At 33.7% G+C, this 20,000-nt stretch overlaps 1 protein-coding gene across 4 annotated transcripts in view; it reads left to right on the forward strand.

Annotated features, from left to right (window-relative positions):
- The window catches only part of LOC120766843 (uridine phosphorylase 1-like), a 50,769-nt gene that overhangs the window by 26,586 nt on the left and 4,183 nt on the right, over positions 1-20,000 (forward strand). For 3 of the 4 annotated variants that reach the window (XM_040092558.1, XM_040092557.1, XM_040092556.1), the window contains one exon: positions 17,002-17,125. In XM_040092558.1, coding sequence (XP_039948492.1) covers positions 17,002-17,125 — 124 coding nt within the window. Of the gene's footprint in view, positions 1-8,379; positions 8,737-17,001; positions 17,126-20,000 lie in introns of those variants that run through there. The other variant, XM_040092555.1, reaches the window with a different exon arrangement.

Consider the following 20,000-nt stretch of genomic DNA (forward strand, 5'->3'; position numbering starts at 1 on the left):
AGATTATGTACTTTACTTGGAAAATCCTGCGGTGCGCCACGAGGACACTGACGTTTTTTCATTTGCATATTTTAATTGATTCCTCTTCATTTTGTTGCTTTATATCTTCATCCTCAGCTGCGTTGAATGATTTTATGAATAAAATTATGGAACTGGGAAATAAGACAAATATTGCTTGATGAATTTTCATTGTTGAACTTGGTAATACATACACACATACATATACAATCGGGAATGTTAATGTTTCCGATTTTTACGATTCGGTGGTTTTCGTTACTTGGAACGGAATTGTTGGGAATAACAGTAATATGTCATTACTTGTCCTCAACTCAATATTCTTTCCTTTCTTCCCCGTTAACTAAGTCTTAGAAACTAAATTTTAGAAATGCAACAAGTTTTCATACTTCATCGATATTAATCTACATTATGTGTATAAGAAATATTTTTTATAATTGTCTTAAAGTGGCGACTGCTGAATTCATTAACAAGGTCAATTCAGATTAAAATTCCATTAACTACACGTTTACAAAAATAAACAAGCTGGTTGCATAACCCTATAGAAGATAAAAGTGCGCTAATAAATAACGAAATATCTGGCTAAACATGGAGAAGAAGGGTCATTTGGATGGTGAGAGTTTAAAATGGTTAAAGTGACGAAGCTATTGTAAGATAACCATAATAAAGAGTCATCGAAAATCGCTTTATTACATTTAAAAATATTATCCATTATTATCTTAAGAGCTATACACTTTGGCTTGCGTTTAAACCAACGAAGCAATTTTACCACTCTTATTGAGATATCTCCAAAACATGTGTTCTGAACGCATCAACCGCCTCTAAGGGCCAAAAGCATTGACATTTCAGTGTTTTCTTTTACGAACGGGAATAAAAAGAAGTCATTTGGTTCTAAGTCCGGCCTATACACTCATCAAACTGATGGTTTGAATGCTGAAAAATGCAGTTGTTTCAGTCGATGTGTCAGAGCTCGCATCGTTTTGCAGATTTCTTGAAAGACAACTGGCAAACAAATGGTTGTATATCACTCAGAATTTACTGTTCTCCCTTGTTCTGATTGTATGATTACGATATGTTTAGTTTTTCCAAATAAAAAATAGGTAAACATTTGCTTGGAAGTGCTTTGTACGCGAAATGCTTTGGTTGAATTTGGCTCATTTTTAAACATCCATACAATCGACTGCTTTTACTTTCGTGTTCATATACGTAATTCCACCTTTCGTATTTTGTTAACAAATCTCCCGACCAATCGACACGAGCTGTTTTTAGATCGATTGACAAATTGTATGGGATCCAAAGTGAAAAAATTTTTTAGCACTCAAATATTCATGCGAATATTGTGTGCTAGTCAAATTAATGTTTATAGTTGCCTGAATCTCGCGATAGGTCACATGACGAGCTTGAGCACGTTATTAGTAGTTTCCGGATCAAAAACTGATTTTTCACAACCTTCACGAAATTCGTCTTGGAGTGATCCACGAACTCGATTATGGTATCATTGAATAAAATTTTATTGCACCCTTGATAAGTTAATCCACGTCGAGAGTTGTTAAAAATAATGGTGCGAAAATTTTCCTGACTTAACTCCATTTTTTGGCTGAGATGAATATTTTAACGTAAGCAATACAGATAGCGTTAATATGTCAAAATGTTCTGAATGTGTTCTTCTTCTTCTTTATTGGCATATACACCCCTTGCGCAATTATAGCCGAGTTCTGAGTATGTGTACAATCAAAAATGTCAAACTTTACGATAAATTTGCGAGTTGCAAATTTAGTACACTTCCAGAGTAGAAATTTTCTTTTGATTCTTGTATTAGATCCCACCAGATCAAATGTATAGCTCAAATTCAGTAGTTATCGAATTACGAACCATCTTATGGGCGGACCCTGTAGAAACAACTCGTTTAACGTTGAAAACATCCCACCAAACTAGCGAGAGTGGAAATTAAACGCCTGTGCAAATTTGTATTGGCTACTAAGCGTTTTGCTAATTTATTAGTTTGAACACAAGAGTTCTTGCTTTCTATGGCTTCACAGAGGACTACATAGAACAGCCGCTAGAACAGCAATCTAACCTAACCTAACGTTGAACATAACTCATAATTTCTTTCCGCAACAAACCAATCTATAACTCGTTATATGTTAAAAGATATAACCTCAATATAAAACTTTTGTCTTAGAGATCTAACCTTAACTAGAATACTGTCATCGGATCTTTTAAAATGAAACACTCTGTCCAGAAAAGTCACAAGAGACCGTAACGTCAGTAGCCATCACGAAAATCTGTGAATATTTTGTGGGTGACTGCAAAATAAAATTGTGTTCTTAAATTAACATCATTGGCATTTCAATCGGCAGTGATGGTGGTTGAGTTCAAAGTCAAATTCTTCAGATCAAGCACTGTACATATGTATATGTAGTACCTATATTTTCTTCATTTGAAGCAAGGCAACAGCAAGTACGACACTATACAACTTACTACTGGGTAGTCAGTAATTGAACATGCCTTCATTAATAAGTGAAATAAGCATACAGTTATAATTGAATATTGAGAGAAAATTATGAAGCTTTCAAATTAATTGAGTAGCGCTCGGACCTTCATACAAAATGACATCTAAGACTGAGCGCAAGTTAATTTATGTGAGTGAATTGACAATGGGCATGTAGTAGAAATAGCCCATATTTAATTTATGTTGATGAAATTTCAACTTCAGTTCGGAATAAAAGAGAGGGGAGGGGATATAATTCAATGAAATAACTTTGTGAGATTTGCAATGTTAAATTCGCCAACTGTTCACGCGGAAAAGAACAAAACCAAAAACTGGTTATGATGCATAGTGAATCAGAATCTAACCAGTTTTGAACTAGCGTATTTCCCTGCCGGGCAGTTGCATTGCAATTGTGCGCAACAGTAAATGGGTGTACTTAATAAAAAACTACGTCACTATGACGTTTGCAGAAATGTAAGAAAATTGAATCGTGCTGATTTAATCAGTTTTTCCTTCATTTGCAATATCAGGGATGTTTGTCGGGCAACTGTGCGACTCAATTAATCATATTGTATCGGTATATGCATAAATGTTATGAATGAAGGAATGTATGCAACCGCACGTGTATTCATTATTACATAAGATCTATGACATTAACCAATTGAAAATGCATATCTTCGACTATTCAAGTAGAGTGTAAAGACAATGCGATCTTTAGATGTTATGTAAGACATTGACATTCAAGATATTGGTGTAATGAATTGAAATCTTCATAATACATACCTACAGATGGATGTTTGTAATTGAAATTATAGCTGTGTAAAAGTAATGACTTTTCTTAATCAAAATTAATTACTTTTTCTAATTTACACATACATCTTCATCTTATCAAGTTGACTAATGATTTCTAAGAAATGTTTCTTGTTTAAAGTTGATATTTAATATTGCGCCAAAGCACGTATCAGCAGCCACGGATGAATAAGAATCCGTGTATCAATGTATTTATGTTCATAAGTAAAAGAGCATTAGTCGATTTACAGTTTCTATATGACATATAATGTCAGCTAATATGTATGCAGTTATGAGCAATTTAGATTACGACAAAAAAATACGTCAACTTCGGCTGCAATCTTCACAAGTGCATTTCTTTTAGCATAAAAGAGCAAAAGATCTTTGTCCTGATTTTCATCCGTCAGTTTGTATGGCAGCTATATGCAAAGGTAATCCGATCTGGACAATACGTTCGGAGATTGTAGCGTTGCCCAGCACAAAAACTAATGCCATTTTTGAGGAAAATATCAAATAAAAAAGTTTTCCGCACTAGAACTTGATTAGGATCTTTGTTCCATCGCCAATACACTGCAAGAAGACAGATTGAAATCCTAAAGAGAATAATTTTATAATTAGAATATTGTGTGAAACTTTATCAAAACCTTTAGAGAAATCTGTATAAATCTATTCAAAATCCAGCGGAGAAGGCAGGCATGCAATAATCACTAAAAACAGCGAAATTTGACACAGTACATCATAAACAAACGCATTAATGATTTATTTAACTGTAAAAAATAACATATTTTTAGCAGAACTTTTCAGAAATTTTTGAAATAGTAGAAAGTTAAGAGATAGGCCAGTAATTGAAGTTTACATCCCTTCTACCACCTTACTTTTAGGTTTAACTTGCAACGAACATATCGAACAATAAATAAAACATCTTAATGAAACGAAACGATCTTTAACTTAATTTTTTCGGCAAACTAATTAAATTTCTTCTCTGAAATTTATATATCACAAATCAGAGCGTCAAAAACGAGTTACATTATAAAATACTTATATTAGGTTGAAATTTACTAGGCAATTACGTCCTGGTCGAGATAGTAAATCGCTGGTGATAAATTTTTTAAGAAAAAAAAGAAAGAAGTAGGGTTTTTTGCGAAAATTGACATGTCAAAAGAGAAAACTTCGGTGAATAGGTAACTTCGAAAATAAAATCAAACATCTACTGAATAAGAGTAAAATCGAAAGTAAAATTCTTTTAGAGATTGTCAACTGATTATTGGTCGTCGTCAAAAAGAAGGTCTCTCATCCGAGCCTGTTTTGGTTTTTTCATTAGGGGCGTTCTTTTACGTGGCCGGTCCCAAGTCCAGCGCACAATCCTGTTGGGGAATGTTTCGCCTTCTTACTTTAGCTCGCCTTCAAACCGATGTTTTTGACTACCGAGAGGATACTTGGTGTAAGACCGGAAGTCGTGCGCTGCATGAGCCATGTGTACAAGAATCGTTTCTAGCCACTCCTAAGTGAATGGCGCTCAAAGTACTTTCTTCACTTGCGTGAACTATCTATTGATTTTATCTATTTATTTTCGACTAGTACCAAATGGAACTTATATATTTCTAATGTAAGCCTGGTCGAAATCTGACAAGGCGAAGTTTAGTCAATCGACAGCAAGTAAAAATATCAATTATTTGCATGAGAAAAAGATCGTTGACTGATTAGTTGGGTTCTGTTTCATACTAGTTGTAAACTAGTCAATAAGTAGTTGATTAATGACAAGTTTTATACTTCAGCGCAGAAAACATGATAAATGAAGCAAAAAACGTAAACAATGCATTATGAAAACATTTCTTCGGTACTTTATCCACTCTTCAAGTTTGATGAAAGAGCTGACTCATGTATTTTAACAGTAAAAATAATGTATGAGCACCGATACGTACACATTATGTATAATATATACATACATATATGTATGTATATAAGTATATTATGTATAAATGGAAGAGACGTGCAAAATACGGTATATGTGTATATACTTATTTACGTTAATTCCAATAAAAATGTTTATATACATCTAAAGTATATATATAAAAAAAATGTGTGTACCTTTTTGATTTCTTGCCTATATATATTTACTTATGTACAAGTGCATATATGCAAGTAAACCAAAGCAATTTGAGAAACTTTTTCACAAACCATCATATATAGTATAAGTACATACATACATACATATATACATATGTATGTGAGTTGCTAGCAGAGTCGAGCCCCTCTGTTTGATACTCACAGGTTTCGTGTTACCTGCTAATAACAAGCAGAGAGCGAGAGATTATGTACTTTTGAAATCAAATAACTTAGCTTTTATCTGTTATACCCTCTAAGAAAGATTTTGTTATTTATTATTTAAATTATATATTATTAAATTTATATTAATATATTTTTGTACATACTTTTTTTAAAAACTAATATTTGGGAATGTATTTTTCGACTAAAATATTCCTACGGGCAGGCACGAAATTGATTTTGTAATACAAAAACAAAAAATTACTTCAGTATTGTATAAAAAAGATTTATTATAGTATATAAGATTGAAAAGTGAACTTAGTAAAGTGGCATAAAGTTCCTTCCAGGCTAAACCGACGACTTAATGCCAAATATTGCCACAAAGTTCAATATGGCAAAAAATTGTGTGCTATAATGTGGTAATCAAACATAATTAAATATAAAACCACTTCTACATATTAAGTGTGTGTAGTCCTTAGGCTTGAAAATGCTCTCCATTAAGATTAAAACCAGTAGCGGTCAAATTGACAGACTCAAAGAGACTTGATTGCGAAAAGAGATAAAATATTGAGCATAGTATACATATGTAACTACACACTACTACATACATATTAACATGTATATTCGGCCTCCTTTTAGAAGAAATAATAAGTTCTATATTGCAAGTTAACTGGTTTTCTTGTGGAATGCCGAAATAAAACCAGTTGGTGGCTAATAATTTCAGAATAAATGTTAATTATATAATTTGCGCAAAAAAATATGCAAGCATATACATACTTGTACATACATATGTAGCTAGGCTTCAATCAACAGGGACGTAAATGAACGCGTAAAAAATACATCGAAAATAAATGAAAGAAACAAGAAAAAATAGAATAAAAATATATTTAACTTGACTTTGATTGGCCAGATTGTGATAGTATATTCTATAGTAATCCGGTTTGAACAATTTCTTTGGAATTTATGCAGTTTCCTTGGATAATAGTCCAAGTCAAACTCCTTAAAGACATCTCATAAAATACAAATTTTCCATACGGGGACGGGATTTTGATTGATCAGTTTGCATAGCTTAGTAATCCGATCTGAAAAATTTTTTTGGATATTTTACCGTTTCCCTGGGTCCAAGCCCAATTCCGTGAAGATATCTGCTATAGTAATCCGATCTAAGCAATTTCTTCGGATATAATTGTGTCGCCTTGAGAAATAATTCATTCCAAATTTCGTGAAGATATCTCGTCAAACAAAAATGTTATCTGACCAATCCGATATCGGCGGTTCCGACAACTTCTTGGAGAGAAAAAGACGTGAGCGAATATCTTTATCTATATCTCTTTATATCAAAAGCTGAAAGATTAGTCTGCGTATGTACAGACAGACTAGGCTTTGATAAACCGCGGAGTTCAAGCATGACGAGTGGAGAAGTGGTGAATCAACTACAACTGATTGAACCATGGCTTTATGTCTCTAGCACCAAAGTAATTTTCCATTTATGAACAGCTGGGAACATTTCCAACAATGTCGGCCTAACTTAAAAAACGTTTTTCGAAAAATCGAGATATTTTTTCTAAAAAACAAAAAAACAAAAATGTTTTGAAAACTTTTGGCTATTAAACAATGGTTTGCGAAAAAAACTGGTTTAATTATACTGGGATTATAATGATTTTCTGCCGTGTACATGGGTCAAAACCCCCCTTTGTGCACTGTACGTACATACATATGTATATAATTAATACAAAAGAGATCACGAAAAAGCGGTGAGAAAAGAAAATAAATCAGCTTAAGAAGCATAATTCTAGAATCGTGTTCTCAACTATAAAGGCTGGTGCAAGGAATTTCTTCTGGCTTGAGTAATTTTTTTCATACAACCCCTAAAATACAAATTAGAAGTAGCTAAGTAACAATACAGCTGTTTTCATGTGGATAGAGAACAGAAAATCTGCACAGCTGTTTGCCGGCTCAAAGTAATTGCGATTATTCAACTACTCATACAACCATACAGCTGTGCGAACAAATACTAACAAAGGTAATCAAAACCGATGGTCGTAAAACGATAATTTGTTCGAGAAGAACCAGTTCTTGACTGGTTGCCATTTGAGTAGTTAGAATTGGACTATTCAAAATAATGAAAATCTGCAAAGCAAAAAACACCAATTGGATTACTTTATTGAGTTTAAGGAGATTAATTAAAAAATTAACAAAAAACAACCTAGAAAAACTCTATAGAAATTTCGAACAACTCTAACCAACTTCACACGAAATTCTTTACAACCTTTCCTATCGTAAGGCATTTCTCTTAACTTCTTTATTCTGGTGTGATTTTCTAACCTAGAAATATATATAGATATGTATTACCAGACAAATTCCTGTCAGTATTTTGAAGATTCTCCGCGAAATTTTAATTCAGTGTATTGTGCGTTTCGTACTAGCTTACAAACTTACAGGCTAAATATGATAAATCGGCTTAACCTACGGCCAGTTCTTGTGTGGAATGCTCTTCACGAAATGATATTCTAATATTATATGACAGATACAGCCATTGATAGGGTTATAATGACGGACCAATACCGGTTACGGTGCGGAATACATGATGACAAAACCAGGGTGACTTTTATTGTATATTGCAGAGAGGCGACTACAGTGGTGATGCGGTGGAACCAAATACGAACCTCTTCTCACTGTCTGCGTATGTACATACATTTATAAAAAACACATGATTGATTTCTTTTTGGCTCTTTTGTAGACCCACCGCATTGTTGATCTATGTACAATGCACACATATACGTTTTAATAAAAAAGTTTTACCGTGGCGAAAACTAATCAGTCGAGTTTGAGCGTTTGAAGCGTTTAAGTCGCTTATAGTATAGTGTTGCTTTCGATAGTAATCGTGTACCTAGTTTGTGTTTTATATTTGATTTGGAGCAAATATTGCAGATATTCATATTCTGTACAAAGTATCCTGTTGTTTAAAATTATATCCTGAAAAGTGATTTAAAAAAAAATAATAGTTTTGTAAAAAAAAACAATAATTTTGTAAAAACAATTTAAAGAGACTGTGAAATATTGAAAAAAATGCCACCAACTGGTCTAATTGCTGTAAACAGCGAGGATTGCAAGCGCTGCAATGAAGACTACGAGGAGGAGTATGAATTTCACGCTAGTGTTTGTGTTTGGACCAGGTAGAATTATGTATTTGGTAGATGTATGTGTATGTTAGATAATTATAAAAAGAAACTGAAAACTGGTGGCCGTTCTTATGTTGCGCAAATTATGCCAGTTGTTGTCGAATTGAAATTGATGGCGTATGCAAAATGAAAAATATGATTTTTTTTTTTAATTTTTGGCAACTGTTGTAGATAGGTGTCGATATGTAACATAACTAAGGATATTATGTATGTAGTTATGTGTTTAAGTAAACAGACTCGAAGTTTATTTGCTTAAGCTTGCCTTTAAATGCTAGCCAGCATCAGCGTCAGCGAGGTGATGAAAAGCTCAAAATATTTTAGTGCTTTTAGAGAAAGAACCAAATTCCAAAAAATAATATACTTGAAAATATTTTTTTGAAATGATGTTTTGACAAAACCATTGACCTCAATTAGGTGGGAATATACTATTTTGTTCCTAAACTTTATCATATGCAGCGAAAAAAACTTTACGGTGATTATTTGATTTAGCAAAAATTAAAATATTGGGTAGTCGAAAAAGTATTTTCGTATTGTCGTATATCTCAAGTGCTACCAATCACATTGTGTCATAGCATATAGTGTTGGGAATGTTAGATTTTAAGCTTCACTTGACCAAAAAAAAAATTGAACTCTGGGAAATCGAAAAAAATTACAGCTGTTCAAAAATGAGTGAAAATAATGAGGGAATTCGCCATATTTTGAAATTTTTGTACAAAAAAGGGAAGAATGCCACGCAAGCCACCAATGAAATTTGCTAAGTTTACGGAGACGTTGCTGTATCAGTTCGTGTAGCATAACAATGGTTCGCTCGCTTTCGTTCTGGAAGTTTCGAAATTTCGATTTATGTACACTGATGGAATAATGTCTTTAGCGGAAAAATTGCAAAAAGTGATCGACCAAAACGCTATATATTTGTTTATTTATTATTATAAATATAAAAAAAACTATGTTGAAGTTTGATTAGCAATACGAAAAGACTTTTTCGACTACTAAATATAATTTTATAATTCTGAACAACATTCCATAATGCAATATCAATAATCATGAGATAATTCGATTAATTGAATGACAGGTTTATTTAATTAATTATGATCTAATTGGATTAAATTGCTTTTTAGACAATATTTTATTGAATTTTCAGTAAAAATATTCTGTTTTGTAGTTAAAGCACACTTAAAGTCTATATTCAGATATGTTATGCTATATAATTTTCATTATTTCTACATATGTTTATAACGGGTTTTTCAATAAGAGCACTACAAAAGTTTTTTTTTTTTAAATAAAACAAAAATGGTTTGGGACATCAATGAAATTCTTTACCGTGAAAGTACATTCGATTCCATTATGTATGGAACTCGATTTCTTTTACATGACCACCACGGGCACACTTGTGAACGCTTGAGACGCTGAAGCCAATTTTCGACGGTTTTCAACCATTAATCGGCCGATACTGTTGCAACTTCACTCTCGATATTCCGACGAAGTTTATCAACCGTCGCTGACTTGTTGGTATTCACAGTAACATGTTGGTCTTGATCTTCACGGAAGAAGTACAGCCCAATGACGCCGCCGCCCCATAAACCGCACCAAACTGTAATTTTACGTGTGAATTGCTGCCTGACCAATAACGCATATTTTGCTTATTGACGAAGACATTACGCCAGAAATAACTCTCATCGCTGAAGTTGTTTTTTCGATGAAAATCGGATCATTTTCAAGTTGTTGCTCAGCCTAATTCACGAACATACGACGATTCTGGTGATCAAGCGGCTTTAGTTCTTGCGTCAATTTGATCATGTAAGGATGTAGGCCATGACCTTTTAGCAAAATTCGCCACAACGACGTCACAAAGTCGCTTGAGATTGTAGTGTGAAAGACTGATTTGGGTCTTCCTCAATTGATGCGCTAGGGGCAGCAATATTCTTGACACTACGGGTACTTCTTTGTCCCACTGGCACGGCAACATTTGTTACTGTGCCTGTGAATTCAAATTTTTCTACTAAACGCTCAACTGTTGATCTGACTGAAGAATATGACCACCATAAATTGGACGTAACGCTCTTAAAGTTGAGGCCACTGACTCCGAATTTTGGTAATCAATTTTAATAATTTCGACTGGTTGTTGGATCGTACATCTTTCCATTATAAAATAGCAAACCTTACTGAAGAAAAATGTCAAAAGAGCGGGCAAAAATATAGCGTATACTTTTGTAGTGTCCCTATTGGAAACCTATATGTATGTGGCAGCAATCCCAAGTTTTAAATCTCCATTATATTTCGCTACTTTGAAGATAGTTGAGTTGTAAGTTGTGATTTGGTGGAATAAAATATTACTTAACACTGAGGATATATCGGTCAGACAGTTGACATTTTTCTTAACGAAATGTCTATTAAAATAAAGATATCTTCTCACAATTTATAACCGAATATTATCTAAGGCAGTGTCTATATTCTTTGCAGAAATTATTCAAATACAAATGATCACTATAACATATAATTGCCAAAAAACTGAACGATCTCGAATTTTGGCATGAGTATTGTATTATATAAGGCAGTGGTGTAATCTCCTAGGAAATTGTTCTGGACCGATCAATGCAGCAAATAACTACCATGCAAACTAAAAGACAGAAATCAAGTTGTTGTAAGGGTTATTTTGAATTTGTTACGGGTAATATAGCTTCGGTTCAACCAAAGTTAACGTTTTTTCATGTTAATTTTTTTTAAACTGCTATCATTGGGTGTATATTTGTCTGACCTTATTTAACTTAATAAACTCATTTGTGTCACGGTGTCTAGCAGGTATTTTGCTGCTAAGAAAATATTAATTCTTTTAAGAGTAGTCCGCCTTAGTAGCGAAAAATGTAATATGAAATCTTAATTTCTATTACAAATGTATTGTCGAAACTTATAGAACTATTTACGGTATATGATTTTCTGAGATATATTTAGTATATAGTATATAGTAATTTTTTCAAATTGTTGATTAAGCAGTAAAAAAAATATCTGAATATTTCGCAGAAATATAAACTTAGCTGTCAAACTACTAAACTTACAATTTAGTGCAAGCCATAGTTATGAGTATAATTATTCAGAAATTAGTTGGTTATTCTGATAATTATTGTCAATCAGCAGCTATATTCGACCTCCTTTAGCAATATTGCCGCTGATAAATTTATCAAGATATCCACTCATGCCCATAAAGAGAGCAAATCGCAGTTGCTTGCTATAGAAAATAAGTGATTTTTGTTGTAACATGAGTAATATTTGCCAATAAGTCACGGGAATTCCCCTCTTTTAGTTTTTCAGTAGCTTATTTGTTTTGAAAAAGTATTTTCGAGGCATCTTATTACTCGAAATTCGTGGAATTGATGCTGATTTCCTGATGAAAGTTTATCAGTTTATTTTAAGACATATTTTGCCTTAAATGCCCGTTATTTATGTAAATACTCTTTAAAAGAGATGTAGTTGGAAAAAACTGAAGAATTTGTAAATAAGAAATTCGCAGAAACAACCGAACTTCATCCGATTATTGTAATGCAAAACTATAACGAGAATTTTGTAATTTTATTTATCTTTGTTATGCTCTATTTTATAAGGCGAAAACCAAAATCGATCAGTGACCTAAGTCTATTTCCTAAATCTATCCTCCATTTGCTAACCTAAGTCTGGTAGGCCAACGAGCAACGCGTAGACCAGTTTTGGTCCTTTGCAATACCAGATGAAGCTCTGTTACTAGGTCCATGAGGAGTAGACATCTTTTAGAATGCCTGTGCTTGGCGCAAATTTCAACATACTTTGTGGCCTCACTATCGATATCTCTTCCAGTTCATCATACCGTGAGAACCCCAGATGCTTACAGCGTAGTCTTGCCAATGCGGTACACAAGAAATACTCCATTATTTCCCCGGTGCCATGCTCTAAACATTTCCAGTAGTCTTCTCGATCTGTCGGTACCATTCTGCGAACGTGTGTCGTCACCAGACAGTGACCAGTTAGTATTTCGATCATTTTCCTACAGTCTCTTCAATTGAGTGCCAATAGGAATTTTGTGCAAGTACACACTACCGTTTTACACATGACTTCTGCAGTTTTTTACCCAGGTAGCTTCTTCCATTTTCTTTGCCATGCTTCTGTTCAGATCGTCGTAAAGACAATGTATGAGTTGATCACGTTTTCAGGTGTTAGCCCAACACCATTTTGACCTGGCACCAAGTGATTTTGCATGCTTTTGGCAACACTTTCCATTGCAGCCCTGCTTCCCAAGGCACTTCTGACCGATATGCGGTAGGAAATTACGGTCTCGACTGCTGCTTGGCTGTCTACGTAGATGTTGAGTCTGGAATTTCTTGCAGGTGCATTTGATGCCAGTTCCACGGCTTTCGCTTGAAATATACTGCACTGCTCCGGCGACTTAAAAGGCTGCCTTATGCCTAACTGTGGACAGTATATCTCCGCTCCAGCTCCGTCCTCCATTTTCTAGCCATTTGTAAAAATGTTTAGAGTGTTGCGCGTAGCTAACATACCTTGGTCTATGTTTACTTGGAACTTTCTTTCCCAGTTGGAAAGTGGGATCATGTAGTCGGTGTTTGTTATTATCCATTATCCGAGCTATGTTCGAAGGTATCTAAAAACCCATTATCATTTACATAACTGCATAATTACTTAATTATCATAAAGCGAAAAAACTGTTACGGATGTGACGTTCAGTACCGTTATTCATACGCGCATAAAAAATCGCAAGTTTACTGTTATCGAATGTATGACCTGTTTGCTGTCCCGCGTGATCATTCCGCATTTCTGGTACATATATGTACATATGTATGGGTTTTTTATCGCGTTGCCATTATATAAAAAAAACGTTCTTATCTTTTAAGTGAAAATATTCGCTTTTTAGCATACTTATGTCAGCAAGCAATCGCTAAGGGGGGTGTGTCGCCCTAATTAACTGATAAGTAATTGAAATGCCAAGGGCAATTAATAAAATTAACATTAACATTTAAGAGCGTAGGTAGTATTTAAAAGCGTGATTAATATGATTTGATATCTAAATACAATAATACTGAGAATGCTAACAAGTGCATGTTTTTGACTTCTTGTTCAAAATTGGTATCAATTTCTAGCCTCTATATGAAACAGTGAGAGTATAGCAATTGAGAGATTTAAGCATTTCCTTAAATTTTTGTTTTTTTACGACCCTAATGTTCATATAAGTGTATTTATGTATGCACAAATTTCTAACATTTCCGTTTGCACTTTCGTTTTTATCAATTTCGAATTGTTTATTGCCCCGAGCAATAGTTGCCGCTTTTGGAAGTTTTCGTATGTTATACATTTTGCTGCTTCAATGACATTGCTGATGTTTGCCGCCGATTATTGAATGAGTTTGAATGTGAATGAGTGTTTTGAAATACTACACATTATCAATGACAAGTTTGTGAAATAAAAATGAACTGTTGTTCGAGCAATAAATATTTGTTTATAGAGTATATAGTATTTACATATTTTTATTTGTATATACATACATATGTACATATCGTCACCTAAAATGGAAAATAACGTAACAACATTTTCGAAAATTTACAGTGGCGTGAATGAAACACGAAATAAAATGGAACAAGAGTGAAAAAAATTTTTAATATTGTTTAAAACTGGTTCATATATGAGCGCAGAACCTGAAAATGTTGGACATATGTAATATTATGTATGTAATTTGAAGTAGTAAATCGTAATCAATAGGATACTCAATTTCGATTTTTTTGATGATACGTTATTTTGCATTTTAGGTGACTGAATACTGTATGTCTTATCAGCTGTTTCCTGTTTGATTTCACACAACATTTTTGCAAAAATATTTTCGTTTTGATTAAACAACAGTTCAATAATAATTTTATAGTAAATTTCGTTAGTTGAGCTCTACAAATAAACATATGTATATGTAAATATTATGAAAATTCTATAGTTTAAATGTACACGTAAATAAATATTAAATGAGAATTGCGTAACAACTACGTATTTAGTAATGTAAAGTCTTCTGTAACACACAAATGAGATCTGAGATGATTAATATCACATATTATGGCAAAAAAACGCCTGGAAATTGTTATTAAATTCCCCTGGTAAATGATATTTAAAAAAAAAATAATAATTTTGCTAAGTTGGTAGGACTGTCCAAATATAAACGCGATCTGTGAACCAGTTTGTTTGCAGCAGTTGCTTAAGTCAGTACACCTCAGTAGTGCGTTGCGGTTCACAATGGATAAATATATTCAGCAAGGATTTATTTCTAACCAAACTTCGTGTACGGAATAGTCGCGAATATTGAAAAGGCGCACGGTGATCTACTTTTATCAAAAACGCAAGCCTGCGAGTGGTTTAAAGCCTTCAAAGACGGTCGAGAGATCGTTGAAACATGCCTCGTTGTGGTCGAGCTTCAACCTCTTCAACTGACGAAAATATTAAAAAAGTGAAAGATGTAGTGCTTGAAAAAAGTCAAGCACGTGTTGGAAAGATGGCAAGAGACTCGTCTTCTCTCATAAGTTCGTTCGAATGATTTTGGTGGATATTTTTGGTATCAAACGCTCGTCCCCATGAAGCTATTCCGCTTTTTTCAAAATGAAGACCTTAAACAGGTCTCTTTGGACATGCTTGATCGTCCGAATTCCGATCACATATTCATGGAGAGCACTATAAATACCGAAAAGACAAGGTTTTATGAGTTTGACATGCAAACAAGTCAACAATCATCGGAATGAAGAGAAAAACGAGCCGAAAGCAAAAAAACCACGCCAAAGCCGCTCAAAAATCAAGGAAATGGTCATTTTTTTTTTTCAATATTCGTGGTTTGGTGCGTCATGAAATGGTTCCGGAGGGACAGACGGTCAATAAGGAGGTCTATTTGATCGTATTGTGGCGTTTGCGTGAGAACTTCCGACGAAAACGGCCAGAATTAAGGAAGAACAATTCATGGAGTTTACACAATAATAATGCGCCATCGCATCGAGTCTCGATTGTGACCGAATATAAACCTAAAAACGCAATGAATAACATCGATCAACCGCCTTATTCACCAGATTTGGCTTCGTGTGATTTTTTCTTGTTTCCCAAACTGAGATTGCCGCTCTAAGGAACCCGTTTTCAGTGAATCAGATAGATCCCAAAAATTGCTTATGAAAAGTGTTTCGAGGACTGCAAGAATCGTTGGTGTAAGTGTATTACATTTGGTGGGGATTAGTGTGAAGGCGACATAAAACTATTGATGAATAATTACAATTTGAATTTTTGAAAAGAATTTATTTCTATTTTTTGTATATTTCGATAGTCTGCACCCTTAAAAATCCCACACTCAAATTTCAAATGAATATCTCAAATACCTTTTCAGTTACAGGTTTGTAATGCTCATCCGCTGAGTTCACACAGTTTATCATTAAATTGTTTTGGCAGACAAAAAACTACCAAAATTTTGAGTACAAGCCAATCTTTTTAAACGCCGTCATTTTGTTAATTTTTTCGTCACAGTTGTACAGACAATATCTTCTAGAAACAGATTTTTTAGGTTTCTTTCATGGAGGAGTTTGTAATCGCTGCAGCAGTAGAGGACCTTTTGTTGAACGCGTGTATAAATGAATAAATTTCATAAAATGTTTTTACAAAACAAAAAAATTAATTTACCCTTAAAATTTTAAAAGAATTTATTTAATCGTTTTTTTTAGTTTCACAAAATCTCCTTTTTTGTACTGTCAGAGTAGGCGCGAATCCTAAATAAGTTTTAAACCTTTTGTTTGGTATGTCTCCTAACTTTTATTGCTTCAATTCCCTTTAAATAGTAGTTTTAAAATATATCAAATAAGTCATATTTGACAAGCTGTTGGCCACGAACTTAGCCATATAGAAAGGTCCTTGCACCCTTTGAAATCAATTTAAATTTTAAGTACGGAATGTAAATGATTTTACTTTTTTTATAATATTGGTATTGGCAGAGCCACTTAATAGCTGATTTATCAGCATTTTTAATTTTTTTGCTTTTAGTTAAATTGCTGCACTATTAATTTTTAATGTAAACCCTTTTCTAATTAATAGATATACCATGTAACATTATTATAAATAGTATACTTTATTGCTTTGAGTGTTCTTAAATAAGCTTGATACCAAGTACTGACAGGTATTAACATTTCAATGTGGCCTGGTTTTCTACTAACACACCTATATAGAGAAAATAGTTTCAAAACTTTTATAACTTTCTTTATTCTTTTATTCGCTTAGATATTCCGATGGCACCGTAAAGCTGCGTAATTCGAACATCGAACTGATGGATCAAGATATTCTCTACCATCTTGCTCTGGGCAGTGAAAGTCATGATTTGCACGAAATGTTCGGTGATGTTAAAGTAAGTAAGGAGATTTTCATAAAAAATAATATTATTATATGTGACCTGGTCTACGAAAAGCGAAAACTAGTTTTCTGGGAAAAGCTGTTAAAAATAATCGTCAGTTTCTCGTTATCTCATTAATTGTTCTCCTTTTTTTGACACCTAAGCCCCTTTTCGTAGACCAGGTCACATATATATAATACTCTTTCTAACGTACAAAACTTAAATTTATAGAGGACTCTATAGGGAACCCTATCAATTGACATTTCTTCATACTTTAATTAATTTGACGTGCACCTGCTCGCTATGCATAAACTTTGATCTTGTCTACAAAAATTTAGCACCAAATTCACGGAATTGAGTTCAATGCAAGGGATTATTAGGCCTTCTCATGATAATGGTATAACCGCGAACTATTCTAAATTTCTTTAATTATGTCAAACTATTTTATTTATACCAGTTGTCTTTTCGAAACGCTACCCTTTTTGAATCCGATAAATATTATCTAACGACCAAACAGTTTTCTACTTGTATTAATTTATGGATTAAACAGAAAGAGAGGTTGAAGAACACATTCAAAACAGAGTTAAACAGATTAAACCAGGGTAATCTTCAACTTCTTAATGACGTTTACACTTTTTGTAATGCTGTACCTTGGGAGAAGAGCCAGTTGTATTTCGCCACTTACATAAGTCCTTTATGCGACGGGAAGAGATTACCTTACCTCTGCCAAGACCTTCTGCTGACATTTGGAGTGTGTGTTTGGCTATCTGACCGATTACTTGGTGAATCGGTATGACATCCAGCATGACTTCAAGTGCCGCCGACGGACATGTGCACCGACCATGTGCGCCGACACGCAGATGCAGGCGAGTCGTTGTAGTTTCGATAATTGAAGTACTACCGAAGACTGCGATGCTTTCGAAGTCTCAGCCGCTGCTCCATATGTGATAATCGATCGCACGATAATGTTGTACAGCCACCTGAAAATCTTTGGCTTTCAGCCTCAGGATTTAACAGCTTGCCGATTGGCACAGACATACTACAAGTATGTCTAGCACAAGATATTTCTTTAGTTGGGTTTGAAATCATATGCCAACCCATCACGCCCATTTTCTATAAAACGCTATTTGAAATCCCAGCTCAATAAATACTTCGCGGCCAAAATTAAATTTATTTGTTTCCGTATAGATATCCTTTTGTTTCTATAGCTTATGTCGGTCAACATTTTAGATATCTTAATAAAGCTAGAATATATTTTGAGTCGTATATTTACAGTTATACTATATAACAGCATTTCTTGTTTGCAAATATGTAAATTAAAAGTCAAGTAACACATTTTCCTAGAAGCCTGTTAAGCAGGTCATGGATTTTGAACACCCCTCATTAACATTAAAACTAATCACAATGTTGTTCTATAAATTTGCTACACTATAAATATATAATTAATAAATATGCAAGTATAATTATAGTAAACAAATATGTGAATATATAACAATATTAAATGAACTTGAAAATGCCGCTCAGAGTTATTCTACCGGATCTTTGAGGTGCCATGTAAATTGTGTGAATTTTGCTTGAAATCGAATCAACTAATGTTTGAAATAATTAATTCGCCTTTTATTAAACTAAAACGTAATTGATGTGATAAGCTATCATTTAAATTAAATCCCGCTAATCTCGGCGCTAATATTCACTTACATACACACGCGCATACATACATATGTATGTACATCTCGGCGTACAATTGGGAATTAACATACAATGACTGTGTCACAATTTATACACAAATTAAAATGATTGCCGCTGATACATATGTATGTGTATTTATAGTAGATATGTATATTTTGGTATTAGAGGTCAAAGATGAACAAACATGCCACGAGAAAGAAATATATTGCACTCACATACATATAATAAGAGATATTTTTATTAAATACAAGTATGTACAGTAGATGGCATTAGTAGACATTAGCAAAGTCAGGCTTTCGAAAATAGAATTTTTCTAGAAATGCAAAATCTACCAACAAGCTTCATTAATAAATAACGCCATAAGCCAAAATATTTGAATACTTGTATATATTTGCATTAAAATTCGAAATATTTCGCTGTACTGCCTCACCTTCAACTTGACCACTTTCACACTTGGCTCAAATATGCATAAATTGGCTTCGGCTATTTCGGGCAAGAACAAGTTTCAAATCCTGCAGTTGTGTATAAATTGTTTGCTAAGTGCAAATTTAAAGTTTGTACATATGTGTGTACCAACAACTCATTACTCAACGAATCAAAGCAAATAGCTGATGTGAGTAATCGGTTGGAAATTGTGCAATCAGAAGAGCGAATAACCATTTTGGCGCCTAAACGTATGCTTCAATTTATAATTCATTTAATAAACATGTATGATACTACAGTGCACTCCCGCTAATATGAACACTGTGTATGTTGAATTAGGTTAGGCTATTCAAAAGCAATTTCTTTATTTCTTTCCAAATCTTCAATTGCTACAGTCAAAGCAAACTTTAAGTACTTAGGCTAGTGTGTTAGGCAGTAGAAAAGCAGTAGATATTTGTTGTTGTAACGGTTACCGATCATCTAAGTGTACTATGGTCCAGAAAAGAGCTGTAGGTAAGAACCATATTTTGTATAAAATTATAGATTGTTAATGAAACAACTTATTCCGACAGGGTTGTACCATAAGAGAGGGACGGGTCGTTATATTAGTGGACTTAAATGGAGATTTTGTGCGTTATAGATTCGGATTTTAGTACCAGATAATCATTCTTCTTCTTCCGAGTTTACAACAGTGTGCCAGTCGTGTTTCTTTTGCACTATTTGGCGCCAATTTGAAATTAAAAGTGCAGCCAGGTCCTTCTCTAGCTGGTATTTTTAA

Source organism: Bactrocera tryoni, chromosome 1 (assembly GCF_016617805.1).
Source record: "Bactrocera tryoni isolate S06 chromosome 1, CSIRO_BtryS06_freeze2, whole genome shotgun sequence".
Taxonomy (NCBI): domain Eukaryota; kingdom Metazoa; phylum Arthropoda; class Insecta; order Diptera; family Tephritidae; genus Bactrocera; species Bactrocera tryoni.